We start from the raw sequence: 17,936 nt of genomic DNA on the forward strand, positions 1-17,936 counted from the left end.
GAAACCAGCCACACTTGGGGAACTAGAAGGTCTCTTAGGGACTTGAACTCTCACGCCCATTTTACAGATGGATAACCCACAGCCCACGGAGCAGAGGCAGGGCCTGGACCCGAATGACCCTGCAACTCCTCCCGACCTGGACCTCTCTCCACCCCACCAAAGGGCATCTGCTGGGCGGCAGGTCAGCGCCCTCCCTGGGTCCCTCCCTCTGGGGCAACCGAGCCCCAACCGGGTCAGTGAGGGCTCGCCGCTGCCGGCAGGAGGTCGGGCTGGCGGCGCAGCCAGGGGAGGTTGTTTTCTGTTGTTTTCCCTTTCCCTCCCCCCTCCCAGCCCCCTCCGCCCCGTTTCTAATTAAAACAAGGAGATAAAGCCGCCAGCGGCCAGCGCCAATCAGCCGGCCTGGCTTCCTGGAGGCTGGATGCGCGCGTGGCGCGGGCGCGCGGGCCAAGGTGAAGATGAAAGGGAGAAAAGAGAAGAGCCACTCAGCCGCGGGCGAATCAATAACACTTAGAAGACACCGGCAGGCGGGCGGCCGGACAGGCAGCGCGCGGGCCCCGCAGCCGCCTCGCGGCCCGCGGTCCGGGGCTGGCCGGCCGCCTGGTCCGCCCCGGGCGCACCTGCTCGCTTCCACTGCGGGTCAATTTGAGAAACCCCCGCTCCGGAGACGCGGGGTGGGCGAAGCGGAGGCGGGATAGTGGCAAAACACAAAGGATCTGCCACACAGCACCCCGCGCCGGGGCTCCCGCAGCCCGCCCCCCCTCCCCACGTGGAGCGGAGCGCGGGGGCAAGGGAGCAGGTTGTGTGCCACCCGCCAAGGTGGCCGATTAGCGCCAGAGCCTCAATCAGTCCCTGAAGCCCCCCACCCTCACCCCTCCGTGCCTCCCCCGCATTATCTCCCAAGTACAAAGGGTGACGGGCAGTGCAGCTCCCAGACGCGTCCCGCGCGCCCCACGCCCCCACCTCCCACCCCAACCGAGCACCGCCCCAAGCCCCACCTCCGCAGAACGGCTGTGGGGAAGCGGGGAGGGCCGCTGCGCCCTCGCGCAGACACACTCCGGCACCCAGTTTTAGGGGGCGGGGTGTCCCGCCCCTCTCGGGCGCTGGCTCTGCGAGCTTGTCTCCCTCCGTGTCTCGGGCCAGCTCTCCTTCTGTGTGTGTGTGTGTGCGCGCGCGCGCGCGCACGCGTGCGTGCGTTTCGGCTGGGAGGCGCTGTCCCCCTTGGCCCAGGACAGGGCGCTGGGAGTCCGAGGGTCCTTGGAAATTGTGTGGTGCCGGCGTTCTGAGAAGGTTTGTGTGTTGTTTCGCCAGCGGCGGTCCCTCCCTCTGGGTACCTGTTCTCTGTTGCACGGACCGGCCCCGCCTGCCACCCCGGGACTGCTCCTTGTCTCGGGAGCGGCTGTTGCCCGCACCTCTCGGGCTCTGAGGACTGAGCTCCCTGGGAGCGGCTGTGGTCCCGGGTCCGCGCTCAGTGTTCCTGCTGGACCCGCTGTTCCCACGCCCGGGTCTTAGAGGCCCCTAGGATTGGCTGACCCATTGCAGCAGCTAGCCCTCTTCTGAGTCCCCCAGGAGCTGGAGCGTCCCTACTGGCTGTCCCTGGTTCTGGGGGCTTCCAGACCCGGACGTCCTCAGGATGGCCAGTCTCCTTGCTCGTGCCGCTCGAGCTGGGCGCACTCCGGGGGCGCCCACCTGCGGGGGGCCTTTGTGCGCCCACCGCTCCCGCACCATGCCCACCCGGCCTCTCAGAGGGGCCGGAGAAGTTGGTGGCCGACGGTGGTGCCACCTTTCCCTGGGCCACGCCAACTTTGCCGGGACACGCGTGCAGGGGCTACTACGAGCGGCCCTTACCCGATCCGGAGGTAGACCATGCCCAGGCTGAGAAAGAGGTGGCCCAGGCAGCGCCGCGCTTTCCGGTTCATAGTCCCCGCTGGCCGCTGGGACCGCGGGCCGAGCTGCGCTGATCCCGCGGGCCGACCCCGGTAGGGCAATCCACATAGCCCGCCCGGGAGGCGCGGGCCGAGGCGTCCCCCAGGGCCGTCTGTCCGTACGCCCGTCAGCGCACCCCGCGCCTGAGCCTCGCCGGGAGCGCGGGATCCACTCACTGGAGGAGGGAGGGAGGAGCGAGCGCCGCGCGGGGCGACGCCGGGCTGCGCGCGAGCTGCCGGTGCGAATGTGCGAGGCGCGGGCAGTGCGGGGACACGGCAGCCGCCCGCCCCCGCCCCGCCCTCCCCCGTCTCCCCCGTCTCCCCCGTCCCTCCCCCGCCCGCCTACCGGGAGCGCCCGCCCCGCGCCCCCGCGCCCGCGGGACCCAGCAGCCTGCTCCCGGCGCGCGCTCGCGCCTCGCCCCTTGCGCTCCCGCGGCGCCCTCTCCCGGCTCCGCGACGCTCGATTCCCAGAGGTCCCTAACTCGCAAGTTGCGGGGCGACGGGGTCGCCCAGGGACTGCGCTCGGGGCGCGGGGCTGGGTGGGGGAGGGCAACGCGGGGCTCGGCCAGGACCCTCGGCCAGGACCCCCCCCCCCCGCTGTCCTCCTGTCCTCCTCGTCTGGCTGAGAGCCCAGACGGAACTAGCTGGGGGGGAGGGGTTCTAGGTCGCCCCTGGTTCCTCTGTCCCCCGGGCTTCCGAGCCCCGCTTCGTGGGAGGACACCCCCTTCCTTGGGGCTGCGGGGGTAACTGGCTCCGCCTATTCTTTCCCACCCCAGTCTATTGGATGGGGGACAGCAGGTGAGAGCCCAGGTCCGGCAGCCTCCCCTGGAATCCCTCTCCTAGCGAACGGTCGGAGTCAGGTTGCGGCCTGGATAACCCGCACGGAATGGAGACGTCGGGCGGCGGAGCCACCGGAGCGCGCGGGGTTCCAAGGGCGGTTAGGCGTGCGCTCGGGGCGACCCCTGGCGAGCACGGCGGGTGGTGCAGCTCGGCCTCACTCCCAGGGACCCACTCCTGGCGGGACCGCCGGTCCTGAACCCGGTCCGGGGAGCGCGGGCTGCTGGACGCAAGTTTCAGAAGAAGAAACTGAGGCTCAGGGACGCGAAGGTGTTTTCCCGAAAGTCCCCAGCTAATTAGCGGCACAGCCAGTTGGAAACAAGGCGGGCCTGACTCTAGAATTGCTTTTCCAGACCACGCAAGGGCCCTTGAAAACGACGTGCATTCGTTCGTGCATTCATGCACAATCCACAAATGTTCGTGCCTGGCGCCATGGCTGGGGACCATGGGCACAACCAGGAACGGGAAAGACAAGGGTCTCTCTCTTAGCTTGTGAAGAAGACAGGTCAAAAGTAAACCGAAGCATAACTTCAGGCATCCAGGGGCGAGCAAAGGTTTTAAAATAGAGTTGTGGAGCCCTGGCCGGTGGGCTCAGTGGATTGATGGCCGCTCCTGCATGCAGATGTCCCCAGTTGGATCCCCATCAGGGCACACATGAGAAGTGACCATCTGCTTCTCTCCCCTTCCCTCTCCCCGTTCTCTCCCTCTTCCCCTCCTGCAGCAGACAGCAGCTCCACAATCGCCTGTCTGCCTCAGGCACTGAGAATAGCTTGGTTGATTCAAGCATCAGCCCCAGACAGGGATTACTAGGATCCCGGAGGGGTGGGGGTGGGGGTGGAGTCACGCAAGAGTCTATCTCCCCTTCTTTCACTTAAAAGCAAACAAACAAAAACCAAAACAGAGTTGCAGGAGAGCCAGCATTGGATGCCGGAGGATCTGTTTTAGATCCAAAGAGGTGGCATGCCAGCTGAGGTCCGAGGGACACAGGATTTGTGGGGGGGTGGGGGATGGGCTGACATTTCAGGAAGGAGTCCAGCAGGGAAGCATGAGCCCCAGGCAGGCACTAGAGCTGCGCTCCAGAAAGAGAAATAAGGCCTTGGAGGTGGGAGGCAGGTTCTGGGGACCGACCCACACGCAGCTGTGTGGGCCCATCGGGGAGCTCCGATGTCAGTGGCGAGTTCAGGAGGAAGACATTGGAGGGATAGGAAGGAAGGGTGGCTCATCGGATCTGTGTGTTCAGAAGCTGCCCTTGGCTGCCGGGTGGAGATCCCCTGAGGGGACTGGTAGAGCTGGACAAAGTGGACCAGCAGACCAGAGAGTGACCTACCCACCTGTCCAGGTAGGCGGCAGTGGCGGTGTTGTTGGCTCAGGGGTGGTTTTAAAACACGGCCACCGAAGGCTTTGGCACGCCTCCCCATGAGGAGAGGGGGGTTCTCTGGTGCTCTCCCTGCGTGGATCTCGGCCGGTGTCTGAGGGCTTCCACCAGGAAGGCGTGACCACAGTGATCCTGTTGCAGGATTTGCAGGGCGATGTCCTAAGGGGCCGCGCAAACTCCGCCTCTGCTGGAAGGTCCCCTCGGAGCCCTGAGCCGCCCCCCGTGGAAGGAGTCTGGGGCTGCCCCACCGTGAGGAAGCGCAGCCATGTTCAGAAGCTGCATGTGCGGGTTGGTTCCAGTCCACGGTCCCCACTGAGCTCAGCGTTGGAGTTCAGCGCCTGCCTGGGGGCCAGACAGAGCCCCCATCGAGTCCTCCCTGCCTTGGAACCTTCCCAGCCAAGGCACTGTGGACAGTGGCCTCCGCCGTCATCTGCAGGGTGCCCTGTCCAGATCGGACGTGTACTTACGCATCGCCGTTCTCTTAGACCAGAGATTCATCTGTGTCGCACTCGTGACCAGGCCCGATGCGGCAGGTTCTGGGGACATAGCCACGGATCCAATAAATCCAGAGTCAGCTCTCCTGGACCGGCTTGTCTGAGGACCAACTAGGTTACCAGACACGTAGATCACACTTACGATGTGCCAGGCACTGTCACTGAGAACATCAGCATGTTGGCTCCTCTGGGCCTCCAACACAGTGGTCCCCAACCTTTTTTGGGCTACAAACCGGTTTAATGTCAGAAAATATTTTCACGGACGGATATATGCACAAAATAAAATTATGTGACCGGCGTAAAAACTGTGGTATTTTTAAATATAATTGTCAAACTTACGAGACAAGCGTCAAGAGTGAGTCTTAGACGGAGGTAACAGAGGAAATCTGGTCATTTTTTAAAAATAAAACATCGTTCAGACTTAAATATAAATAAAATGGAAATAATGTAAGTTATTTATTCTTTCTCTGAGGACCGGTACCAAATGGCCCATGGACCGGTACCGGTCTGCGGCCCGGGGTTGGGGACCACTGCTCTAACAGCTACTCTTCTTGTTAACGGTATTATTAGCATCATAATGACCGTCCTTTTCCAGTATGGAGGAAGCAAATCAGGGAGGGACTAAATGAAGTTCCAGACCCCCACAGCCGGTGCACCGCAGAGCTGGGGGTTTAACCTGCAGAGTTTTAGCCTTGACATCTGCCCCTCCCCTCCCAATGAAGCTGCCCATCTCGTGGAGAAGACAGACTCAGGCCACTGCAATAAAAAGGAAGGTGTCAGGCATGAAGCTGGGCAAGGGGACGCACAGTGGACTTTGGGAACATAAAGACAGGGACACCAGGTCCAGCCTGAGTGAATCAGGGAGGGCTTCCCGGAGGAGGTGTTCCTACACTGGGATCCAGAAGGAAGGAGTTGGTGTTAAGTAGGTAGAGATTTTGAAGCCAGAGGAAGCAGCGTCCATGGAGGTCCGAGGGGTCTGGAGAACAGAGCGTTAGAGGCAGTGGTTGGGGGTGGGGGGTTGCAGAGAGGAGGCCCGACAGGGGGACTGGGGATACATTTAGAGAATATTGATAAGTTTGGGCTTTATCCTAAGGGGACGCAGGGGTGTCACATGCTCCCATCTCTTTCTCGGAAGGCTCATGGCAGCCCTCAACGGGGAATCGGTAGGAAGTGGCCGGAGACAAGGCGGGCTGGGCAAGTTATCTGGACAGAAGAGGCCACCTCAGACGAGGACAGCGGCAGGTGGCCTGGAGAGATGTGGAGGGGACTGGGGACAGAACAGACGGGACGAGGAGGCCCCAGGGAGAGGGTCCGTCCTGAGAGACCGTGTGTGCATGACTGGTGAGGGCAACAGGGCTTTGGGATGGCGGAGGAGCTGGTCAGAGGGTGATGAACTTGGCTTTGGAGCTGGAGACATCTGCAGGTCACTGGAAGGACAGCCGGTCGTGTGTGCCTGGCACTCCACGGGGGGGGGGGCTTTCGAGGGGGATGATGTCCAAAGTGAGGGGCGGGGTGTCCTGCAGACCAAGGCATGGATGGGACGCTATGGGGGGCAAAGAAGGCCGGGGTCGGGCGTAGAACCCAGCGCAGAGCCCCGGGAGCTCAGCAGGATAGAGGACCAGCTAGGGAGAAGGAGAAGCTGGAGGCGACTGAGGAAGACTGGCCAGGGACGCAGGGAGCCACGCAGACAGCCAGAGAAGGACCAAGGAATTGTGGGGGAGGCAAGGACTGGAAAGGGTCCAAATCGCCACCCTAGCTGCCAAAGGTCCCTACGGTCTGGCTCCAGATTCCCCGGCCAGACCCCAATGGCCCCAAATTTCGTGTCCGTGTCACAGCAAATTAGCACGTTGCCATGAACACTTACAAAATGGAAATAGACCAAAAGAAGAAGGGACCTTGTACATAGTGAAGTTCTCATTGTGGATGTATAGTATGTGTATAACGTGAGTGTGTGTATGTGTGTGTGTGTGTGTGTGTGTGTGTGTGTGTGTATTTTTCTTCTTTTTCCAAGCAAGAGGAGGGGAGATAGAGAGACAGACTCCTGCATGTGCCCCAACCAGGATCCACTGGCAACCCCTGTCTGGGGCTGGCCCTCTGTCCATCTGGGGCCGATGCTCACAACTGAGCTATTTTTAGTGCCTGAGGTGGAGGCTCCATGGAGCCATCCTCAGCACCTATGGCACTCGAACCAATTAAGTCATGGCTGCAGGATGGGAGAGAGAGAGAGAGAGAGAGAGAAGGGGGAGGGGAGGAGGAGCAGATGGTCACTTCTGTGTGCCCTGACCAGGAATTGAACTTGGGACCTCCACACGCTGGGCCAATGCTCTACCCACTGAGCCAACTGGCCAGGGCTTGTATGGATTGTGCATGTGCATGTTTGTGGGTTGTGATTTTCTTAAAGAAGCTGAGAGACGTTTTATCCCGCCCTGTCTTTCCCTTGCATATCCCCGGAATGCCTTTCCCCTCTTCTCCACCTGGCAAACCCCCCACTCATCCTGCAAGGCCCACCCCAGCAGGAACCCATCGGAAAAGTCTTCCGTGAACAGCCCCCCTTCTGTCCTGGGCGCTTCGGTCTCTTCCTCATTCACACATTCATCAGACCCTCACTGACGGTGAGGGGCGCCAGGGTGTGTGCAGGGGACCCAGCAGTCAGCACCTGCCCCTTGGAGGAGAACACACACCTTCATTCACTTTCTCCTTTGCGCTCTGTGCCCCTGAGCCGCTCGTGAAGGAACCCTTCCCACCCGAGTCCTGCCTGGGCTCACTCACGTCCCTGCCTCCGCCTCCGCCACACGGGCACCCTGCCAGCAGCCCCCTGCATCCCGTATCTCTGCGCCCCAGCACCCAGCGGGGGGCCTTGGCTGGATAAAAAGCTCGTAGACTTTGGGGTCAGATTAGCCTGGGTCTAAGTCTCAACTCTGCCACCTAGCTGCTGCTTGGTCCAGGAACAGTTTTATTTATTTTTTTAAGTTTCTGGGCTCTCTCTGGGCTTAGAGTGATTTTCAGATCATTTCATCTTCTACTCAGCTGAGAACTGCCTCACGAGGGAACCGTACCCGACTCCTTCCAAGACGCCAAACCAGGTTGTCAACAGCCGGGCATGTCTCTGCAGCCGGCACTGGTCCACGGTCAGTCACACGACAGGCCGGGGGCGCTTGCACCAGTGGGCCGGGGGCTTGGGCTCCCTCTGCTGACCCCGGAGGGAGCGGTGATCGGGGTCCCGATGACAGCTTCCCTGACAACGCCCAGCCTGTCCGGAACGCTGCTTGTCCCCAGACCGCGCTGCGAGACACGGCTCGAAGGGGGTTCCCGTTCTGCCTCCACCGTTTGCTTATCCTGTGAGCTCGGGAGAGCCACCTGCTCCCTCCTGGCCTCAGTTTCCTCGTGTGTAAACGGGACAGTGACTGTTTCTACCTCTCTGGGCTGTGAGGTTTGAGAGCCTCACACGTAGGAGCTCAGGGCGCTGCCTGGACGTAGCAAGTGCTGTGTGCACGTTGGTGACATCAAGTCCCCTGGGACGCACGGCCCCCCCACTCAGTGTCCCCACCCATCAGGAGACGGTGTCCCTGTTTAAGACAGTTCCCACAGATGCGTTCTGGGCTGGGATTGGAGAGCATGTGGGGTTGCTTCTTTTGTGTGTGTGTGGGGAGGAGGGAGGCAGAGAGACAGACTCCGACATGCGCCCGACCGGGATCCACCTGGCACGCCCACCGGGGGATGATGCTCTGCCCATCTGGGGCGTTGCTCCATTGCAACCAGAGCCATTCTAGCACCTGAGGGGGAGGCCATGGAGCCATCCTCAGCACCTGGGCCAACTTTGTTCCAATGGAGCTTCAGCTGTGGGAGGGGAAGAGAGAGACAGAGAGGAAGGAGTGGAGAAGCAGATGGGTGCTTCTCCTGTGGGCCCTGGCCGGGAATCGAACCCAGGACTCCTGCACGCCAGGCCGACGCTCTACCACTAAGCCAACCGGCCAGGGCCAGGGTTGCTTTGTTAGTTTTCTTCATTTGTGCTTCAGGAGAACTTCAGCAACGCAAACCAGAAAGAAAGCTTTTGTTACTGAAGTATTGAGAGCAGCTGGGAGGAGGGTGGGTTCCCAGGACCCGGATCCAGGTGATTTGCGTCTGGAGAAGGCTGTTAAAAAAGCGTCAGAGAATGCAAGGACGCGGAGCAGGGGCAGAGGTCTCCTCACGGCTTTGTCACTACTGGGCGGCCAGCCTGAGGAAGCCTCTGAAAGGCACCTTCTCGGACACACCTGCCCGGGCCACTCGGTCCAGGGGAGCCTCACCTCCAGCCACCTTCCCTCCGGTCAGCCCCCATCACTCCCTCTTCAGCGCGGCCCTCCCTCCAGGGAGCCCCCTGCCTTCTCCTCCGCGCCCACCGCCTCCCTCCTGTCCATCTCCCAGCTCCGGGAGGGGGAGCGCTGTGAGATCGGGGGCCAGCAGTGTCCTGTTGGCCATCGATCTCAGCTTATAGAAGGAGCAGTGGGAGACGGTGGCGTGGTGCGTGTGTGGGTGGGGGTGGGGAGTCTCTGTGGGAACTGCCAGAGGGACTTCTCTGCAGGGGGTGACGTGCTGAGGGCTGAGTAAGAGAAACGCCCTCTGTGAAGTCATCCCTGGCCGACGCTCTACCTGGGATGTTCGTCCCCACAGCCGCCCCCTCCCCGGTGCTGGCCTGTCACCGCGGCTGTCACGCTGTGTGTTGGTCTGTCCCCCTCCCCAACAGGAGCCTAAGTCACGTACCTATCCTAACACACAGTTGTCAAATCATCATCTAGATCAGCGGTTCTCAACCTGTGGGTCGCGACCCCAGCGGGAGTCCAATGACCAAAACACAGGGGTCGCGACCCACAGGTTGAGAATGGCTGACCTAGAACATAAATGCACAACTGAGCCACAGAAAAAGGACGTCGATATACTACTGTCCTGTACACTGTTGTAGTAACAGAAAGAAAATGACAAAAGCTGAGTGTAAATAAATTCCTTACCTTCATTCCTGTGGTTGGCTGGCACCCTGGAAGGGGCACTGGAAGGTGGGAGAGAGGGACCCATGGGGAGGAGGAGGCTGGAGGGGCAGGAGGACCTGCAGCAGGTGCTGGAGACACTGGGTCAGGTGACCCAGGATGGCCGGAGGAACATGCAGGGGACGCTGGGGATGATTCTACCTGCACCACAGGTGCTTCAGCTCGAGAAGCAGCTGATGTGGAGGATCTGTTGTAGGCCTCTCTACCTTCTTGAAGAATTGTTCCCGGCTAGTCTGGAACTGGTTTGCCCACGTAGCCCGTAAGTACGACGCTCATGGCGTAAGCCGAAACACTCACGTCTCAACTGTTTTAAGTTTTTATGGGAGTGAGTGTCGTACACTCAAAACATCGTATGTCGAGACTGTCTTACCCGAGGACCCCTGTGGAGGGAAAGGGTGATCTCATGACACAGGGTCACGCGTGCTGTCGAATTGAACGGTTGCCGCGCCGTCGTGGGCAGGGCCCCGGTCAGGCTGCCAGCTGCCGTCGGGTCTCAGCAGATCAGCTTCTCTGCCACACGGTGGACATCACTCACTTCAAAGTGAGCTTTCGCAGTGTTGACGGTAGTTGCCGATGTCCATCTGGAACTTACTGACTTTAGTGCCGCGTGGGGGCCTAAACGTGGTCAGACGAGAGGACGTATCCAAGCAACGGCGTGAACACACGTCACGCCGCCCTTCTGTGCACGGGGCATAGCACACGGGCCGCGCCCTCTCAAAGGGGCCTGCGTGTTTCTCCCGTGTGAGAGGGATGTTTCCCAGGACCCGGGCACGTTCCAGGTTTGTGAGTCGATGGACGGGCCAGCAGGTGGACGGGGTTCGTTTTTTAACTGAACTTGGGAACTTGAGGGTTAAGATCATGAGAAGGCCATTTTATAGTAAATAACTACAATGATGTGTGTGTGTGTGTGTGTGTGTGTGCGCACACGCGCACATGTGCACACATGCACTTGAGTTTCGGTAGCATCGGAATCCCCGCCGGAGGGCTTGTTAACATACAGAGGGCTGCCCACCCCCAGGTTCTGAGACAGTCCATCGGGAATGGAGCCCAAAATGTGCATTTCAGACACACCCCGAGACCATGCTGATGGTCCAGGACCACACAGAGACCCAGAAGCCACTTCACAAACCTTCTTCTAACCCCAGATAACAGGGCTGTGCCCCGGCCCATGGGCTGGAGGGCAGGGGTCAGCTTACGTAGCCTCTGCCAGACTCCTTGTGGGATGCTGGGGAGCCCTTGACCGCCTCCGTCCCCCATCCTTCTCACAGTGAGGAGTCTGGACACGTCTGGTGACCTGCACCCGGAAGTAAGCGTGAGACCTGGAGGCTGACTTGCACTGTGAATCTAGAGCAGGGGTCCCCAATCTACAGCCCCCCGGCCGCATGCGGCCCCCTGAGGCCATTTATCCGGCCCCCGCCGCACTTCCGGAAGGGCACCTCTTTCATTGGTGGTCAGTGAGAGGAGCATAGTTCCCATTGAAATACTGGTCAGTTTGTTGATTTAAATTTACTTGTTCTTTATTTTAAATATTGTATTTGTTCCCGTTTTGTTTTTTTACTTTAAAATAAGATATGTGCAGTGTGCATAGGGATTTGTTCATAGTTTTTTTTTATAGTCCGGCCCTCCAATGGTCTGAGGGACAGTGAACTGGCCCCCTGTGTAAAAAGTTTGGGGGCCCCTGGTCTAGAGCCTGGCAGTTTCCTTGGTCAGACTGCCCGTCCATGCTGGGGGGGGCATGGAGGGGGCGGGCAGCGGCAGAGCCCATCTCTGGCAATGTGACTTTGAGGAAGTGACCCACCTGCAAGGTCCCGCCTTCTCACCTGTCACGTGGAGGCACTCCTTGTCCTGTTCATGTGTGGTCACGGAGAAGTCACCACCGGAAAGAGACTGGAGCTGGTGGGAGTCCTCAGAGAGATCTGCGTGCACCAGCCACACTTGGCCTCTCGCTGACCACTGGCCAGCTGGCCGTGGGCTCCTGGTCACCTTGGGAGGAAGGTGCTTATCACAGTTCCACCCCCAAGGTCTTCCTCAGGATAATCTGTCCCGGGTGATTCATCTTGTGGGCTGGGTCCTTCCTCTCAGGCCTGAAATATCTCCCTCCCCTCTCCCTTCCTGGGTCAGGACGGTGACCTCCCCCCAGCCCAACATGTGACTTCCTTCAGCATTGGCCCTGCAATCCTTCCTCCCTGCCAGCCCGTCAGCCCCTGGCTAGTGACCCACTGGGCTCAGCTGGGGAGGGGGAAGCCCGCGGCTTGCTGTCTCCCCAGGTCGGGCCCCCCTCGCAGCAGGCTGGGCTTCTGCGCACCTCCGGGCCTGGCCTGCCTATCGCGGACACGCTTGTGCCCGACGAGGCTACTGGCCTGGGGCTGGGGCGGAAGGGCTGACCGGTCACTCCCAAAATGACCAGCTGCCAAGGACAGCTCTTTGGAGAAAGGAGAGATATGAGCACACATCCCAGTTCCATGTGGACTTGCTGTGTGTGGGGGTTTTCTTGGGGGGGGGGCAAGTAAGGCTCCCTCTGTGGAGCTTATAGTTTCCCTGATTTTAAACGGAAAAACAGCTCCATCGCCAGTTGTTGTGGGGACGAAATAAACTGATGCAAGTATCCGGTGGGTGTCTGGGCTCTACCTCCAACCAGCTGAACCAGAGTCTCCGAGGGGCAGGCCCCAGGCGCTGGGTGCAGCGGGGACAGAGATCACAGTGGTGGAAACATTGTTAAGAGCACCAAAGCTTTGGAGTAGACTCACAGGGGTCTGAATTCGGACGGTTACATAATTACAGAGCCTTGACTAGATGGCGTGCCTCTGGGAGCATCCCTTAGTGCTTACTCCTTGGCGAGAACTAGAGGGGGTAATAGATGCCAGGACCTCTGCACATGGCGAGTGCCCTGAGTGACCTCTATCTGTTCGCTTCACCGCTGTACTCCAAACAACCAGCTCCGTGCCCAGCCCCATACATGGCTGGCACTTGGAACAACTATCTGTGCATGAACAAGTGTAGCTTGTGATCATCGTTGTAGATTAAAAAGTGATGGAAAATATCATTTCTCATGAGGATAGAGCCCCTGTCTTTTGACAGACTTTAAAAACGGCGCTTCCGAGCCTGACCTGTGGTGGCGCAATGGATAGAGCATCGACCTGGAACGCTGAGGTCACTGGTTCGAAACCCTGGGCTTGCCCGGCCAGGGCACGTAGGACAAGCAACAAGCAAGCAAGGAACAACTAAAGTGAAGCAACTATGAGTTGATACTTCTCAGCCTCCCTTCACCCCTTCTCTCTGTGAGATCAACGAATAAAATCTAAAACAAAAACAAAATGATTCCCAGCAGGACTAGCAGCGAGGCGTGGCTGTGACTCTCTTCTGGCCCATGAGAAGCGGGTGCAAGTCACCACCGCCTCGTGAGTCCTCTGGGTCCCCTGCTTTCCTGGCCTCGGGTGGCCGAATGGGAAACAGGAACGGTCCTGGACTGGCTGGCATGGGGGGCCGCTGTCATAGCCCAGACTGCCCACCTCTGGCTTTTGTTTTCTTCCCCAAGTGAAAGGAAAGCGAATTTCTCATGGTTCCGGCTTCTGGTTGAGAATTCTGGTCTCTAGCAGAAGGAAGACATTGTCCAGCGTCCGTCCACAGTCCTGAGGCTCCAGATAAACCCGGGACAAGCAGACCGAGCAGCCCCCTGTGGATGGGGAGGGGCTCTATGGAAAGCAACCTCACCGGTGGCCTGATCACACATTCCTAACTGGGTGGGTCACGGTGGGTCATACACCCCAGACCTACAGCTTTTTAGTAAAAGGTTCATCTTGGCCTTGAGCAAGCCTCGGTCATTGTGTCCACGCATCTCGGTTAACACGCCTTTGAGGTGAGCCATGACCACCCCGGAGAGAGAGCAGACTCTCTTGGTCACTGTCCCCGAACCCAAGCCCCTCGTGGCCTGCCTCCATCAGCACCGGCTCTGCAGCGGCGACCCCCTTCCTCTGCGGAGCCTCTGAGCTCTGTTCCAGCTTGGCTCAAACAAACTCTTACACACTCTCTACAGGTGTGGGCACTTCCTGTGTCCACAACCATCAGTCTGCAGTCGGGGGCGGACCGCAGAGCAGTCGGGGGGCGGACCGCAGAGCAGTCGGGGGGCGGGGCCTGGCGGACCGCAGAGCAGTCGGGGGCGGGGCCTGGCGGACCGCAGAGCAGTCGGGGGCGGGGCCTGGCGGACTGCAGAGCAGTCGGGGGGAGGGGCCTGGCGGATCGCAGAGCAGTCGGCGGGGCGGGGCCTGGCGGACCGCAGAGCAGTCGGGGGGAGGGGCCTGGCGGACTGCAGAGCAGTCGGGGGCGGGGCCTGGCGGACCGCAGAGCAGTCGGGGGGAGGGGCCGGGCGGACCACAGAGGATGGCGTACATGTGTGTCTGCCTTGTGCAGGCGGCTGAAGGAGGTCACAAAGGTGGGGGTTGGGGGGAGGATGTCCAGCCAGCGTGTTGATGACGGGAAATGGGCCACACAGGTCAGCCTCCCGCAGAGGTGGGAGGGGGGGGAGCTACTTCGGAAATCTGTCCCCTGTGGACCCCTCCTTTCCAGGACCACCCAGCAGGAAAGCAGGTCGCTGTGGTTCTCAAGCCTGAGGAGTAGTAACCGCAGAGAGAGCCTTTCACTTTGGGGGGAGGAGGGCTCAGTATCCTCACTGGTAAATTCAGGGTAACGGGGGGAGGCGAAGACAGGTGGGTGCGGCCTCTTCGAAGACCCCTCCGCCTGGGATGCTCTAGTGCGACTGCATGTCACCCCCTGGCCTCACTAACTGAACTCGGGAGGGGTCCTGGGGAGTGTCACTTGAAAGGCTGTTTTTCTGGACAATAATTGTCCCGGGAGCATTTTTCTGGCTGCACCTGCCTGTGACGGCTGCTCTACCCCCAGGGGGCGCAGAGAGGGTGAGAAGGGGGACCCAGCTGACCCCACCAGGTGAGCCTGGCCGGACCCACGTTCAGCCTTTCTACACTGGACAGGTGAGGAGTTCTGGGTCCCAGGCAGGGCCTATAAGTGCGGGGTGGGGGTGAGGGGGACACGTGCTGAGCCTCGCTGCTCTCGTCTGCCTCTCAGCCGGTGGGAAGGGCGCCCAGAGAGCAGCAAGACCACGTAGTCCTCTCTCCAGTGAAATATGCCCCTTTGTGGTTTAAGTAAAAACGAGTCCGTACCAGGCGCTGCTCTGGGCAGTGGGGTGACAGGCACGAAGAATGAAGCGAGCAAACCCCGGTTAGACCCTGGCAGGGGGCGGCGGTGTGGCCCCAGAATCCAGGCCCGATAGACGGTCTGGCCTCCGGAGGCCTCTGGTCCCCGCCCAGGTACGATGACCACCAGCGGGCTCTGCACGGTCTGCTCAGACGTGCTGACCTCAACGCTCAGCACCAGGGGGCGCCAGAACCGCACTCAACGCTTTCGCCGGTGGCCGCCGGGTCTTGGCCACCTGTCGCCCCGTTCACTGGCTTTACTGGAACCTTCTTCCTTTTTAAATTTTTACTAATTTATCACGTTGAGATGGTTTCAAGTGTCCCACTAAATAGAACACCCTCTACCCCCTGCGTCATGCCCCCCGCCGTGCCCCATGTCCACCCCCATGTCCCCCCACTCTGCCCCGCCCCCTTGCCCTCTGGCTCTCGCCACCCCGCTGAGGGTGTGTCAGGTGTACATAGGATCCAGCTGACCCCTTCACCTCCTTTGATCCCGCCCCTCTCCCCCGTGCCTCTGACAGCTGCCCATCCATCTGTTCCGGGTGCCCTGCCTCTGTGTCTATAATATTTTGTTCCTCGGTTTCTCGTGTTCCCTGGAGTCCACATGTAAGTGGGATCATATGATGTTTATTTGGCTTTCTCCGCCTGGCTTATTTCACTCGGCCTGATGCTCTCCAGGTCCGTCCTTACTGGACCTTTCAGGAAGCCCCTTATGACTGGTGTCACAAGCTGCCTGCATATTTTGAGGACAACTCGCCATGAGAGTTAGTTGTATTAATTATCCCAACTGTAAACAGGAGTGAGAGCAGTGTCTCCCTAGTGCCTGAGCACCAGCTCCGTCCCTCAGAGAGCACGCCACGGAATTCTACGCAGGGACCACTTCTGGGTCCACAGTCGCTCACAGCCCTCGCTGCCTGGGTGCTTGAGGGGGTACTGGCCAAGGTTGGGGTGTCCCCTTCTCTTTCCAGATAGTACTTGTCCTGGCTCCTCATCTTAGGAGGGGCCACACAGTGGATTTTCACCTGATGTCCACAAGTGGTCACAGCTCGGCCTCTGCCGACACACCACCCTTTCCTAGATGCGTTTCACAAAGTCTAATAGAGTGGCGAAATACGAGCATGATAAAAAATATATATTTTATGTTACCTTTAAAAATGTCTGTATATGGTCATGTTGTGTCAAGTACATAATAAATCTCAGTTGTCCCTCAGAGTTTTGTCTTTTTCTACCTCAGAGCCTCCTGCTTCCTTTACGAGATCGTGCCGATAACCCTCTTCTATTGTATATATATATCGTGGAGGTGTGAGAAGTCAGTAAGATCCTGCATGAGAAAGGGCTTTGGGAGTTGGGGTGTTGGGGGTCCGAGGTAAACAAGGGCCATTGGAACGCACAGCACACGTGGGCCGGTTAGAAAAAGGGCACCTCCTTCTCCTGGCAGACCCACACCTGTGCCGCCAGGGTGCGCGGAGTGGTGGGTGAGCTTGATTGGCTTTTTTTTATTATTATTTATTTATTTATTCATTTTAGAGAGGAGAGGGAGAGAGAGAGAGAGAGAGAGAGAGAGAGAGAGAGAGAGAGAGAGGAGAGACGGGGAGGGGGGGGAGGAGCTGGAAGCATCAACTCCCATATGTGCCTTGACCAGGCAAGCCCAGGGTTTCGAACCGGCGACCTCAGCATTTCCAGGTCAATGCTTTATCCACTGCGCCACCACAGGTCAGGCGAGCTTGATTGGCTTTTAAAAAGTCAGTCTTTCTGGGGCTGCTTTCTTTACATTCTGAGGTCTCCAGCTTACACTATGCATGTAAGTCCCCCTGAAGGGCCACCCTTAAAAGAGAGAATGATCCCAAACCTCCCAGAGACCACAAAACACATTCTTTTATTGATCCAGAAACTTCTAGAAGATGAGTTCACTTTGAAAGCCATTGTAGAGAAGTTCTTATAGCTTGCAAGAAATGAAGCCACCTAAAAAATTAAGCCTTAATTCAGTCCATCAGCCAGAAACATACTGTGTTTCCCCGTGTATAAGACACACCGTTTTTTGAAAAATTTGGGGTCTAAAAACTGGGTGTGTCTTATACAGTGGTTGTGGATTTTTAAAGTTGCACTTTGCACTTTTTCGCACTTGTTTTTGCACCCATTGTTGTAGATTAATAAAACTTGAGTTCAATAACTTTATGTAATAAATTTCTTTTCAAATTTTGGGCCCCCAAATTAAGGTGTGTCCTTTGCATGGGAGCGTCCTATACATGTGGGAACACAGTGATTTGATCCGATTCTTTTGAGTTTTTTACACGTCTCACAGAAATCAGGGGATACTTTATTGTCTCATATTCATTTTGAAATATCCCCTAATTTTTGCGGGCAGTATATTTGTGCCTGGGACACAAAAGCTAACAGTTGTAAAATGTAAGCTCGGAGATCTGTTTTGTATGTCTGTGTCTGTCTGTATGCTATAGTAACGGTATTCATCTACCTCTGGCCAGGTATGGCCAGGACTCACTTTTTAAACAAAAAATTAGGTTGTAAAGGAGTCCTGTTGAAGTGGTTTAAAAACAAACAACCACTTTATATGAATTAGAGAAATATAACGGGAAAATAACCTAGATGATCTTCAAGTTCTCGTGACCTAGGACTAATCTTGACTAAATAAAAGCTAGCTCGAGGCTGTTGCGTTTTTTTTTTTTTATTAAAACAGGCATGTCTTGAGATTATCCAAACTGTACAATCATTCCAGCATTGCGTCTGCATTCCAGCGGGGCTTGTTAGTTACATAAGCTCACAGTAGCTCTGTTACAAAGATCAGGGAATGGTTAACCACATTCAAGTCTCATGAAATCCTCAGAGTGATCTAACTACAACTGTTAGAAACAAGTGGTTTTTAACTAGAGATAAGAGGGATAGGAGTTTCTGAGCGAACGTTGACGTACATAGTTTTCCAAGGCCTGGCTGAATAGTTCCGTTGGTGAGAGCATCCTCCCTAAGCACAGAGATATTCTCTAAAAAAAAATAATAATCTCAGCCTGACCTGTGGTGGCGCAGTGGATAAAGAGTCTACCTGGAATGCTGAGGTCGCCAGTTCG

General features: G+C 58.0%; 1 protein-coding gene across 1 annotated transcript in view; it reads right to left on the reverse strand.

Annotated features, from left to right (window-relative positions):
- The window catches only part of WNT7A (Wnt family member 7A), a 57,360-nt gene extending 55,382 nt beyond the window's left edge, over nucleotides 1–1,978 (reverse strand). Inside the window, exon 1 of the mRNA XM_066241222.1 lies at nucleotides 1,846–1,978. Within this exon, the coding sequence (XP_066097319.1) occupies nucleotides 1,846–1,916 (71 nt within the window). The 5' untranslated portion in view covers nucleotides 1,917–1,978. The remainder of the gene's footprint in view (nucleotides 1–1,845) is intronic.
- Nucleotides 1,979–17,936: the final 15,958 nt, after the last annotated feature.

The sequence above is a fragment of the Saccopteryx bilineata genome, chromosome 8 (assembly GCF_036850765.1).
Source record: "Saccopteryx bilineata isolate mSacBil1 chromosome 8, mSacBil1_pri_phased_curated, whole genome shotgun sequence".
NCBI classification, from domain to species: domain Eukaryota; kingdom Metazoa; phylum Chordata; class Mammalia; order Chiroptera; family Emballonuridae; genus Saccopteryx; species Saccopteryx bilineata.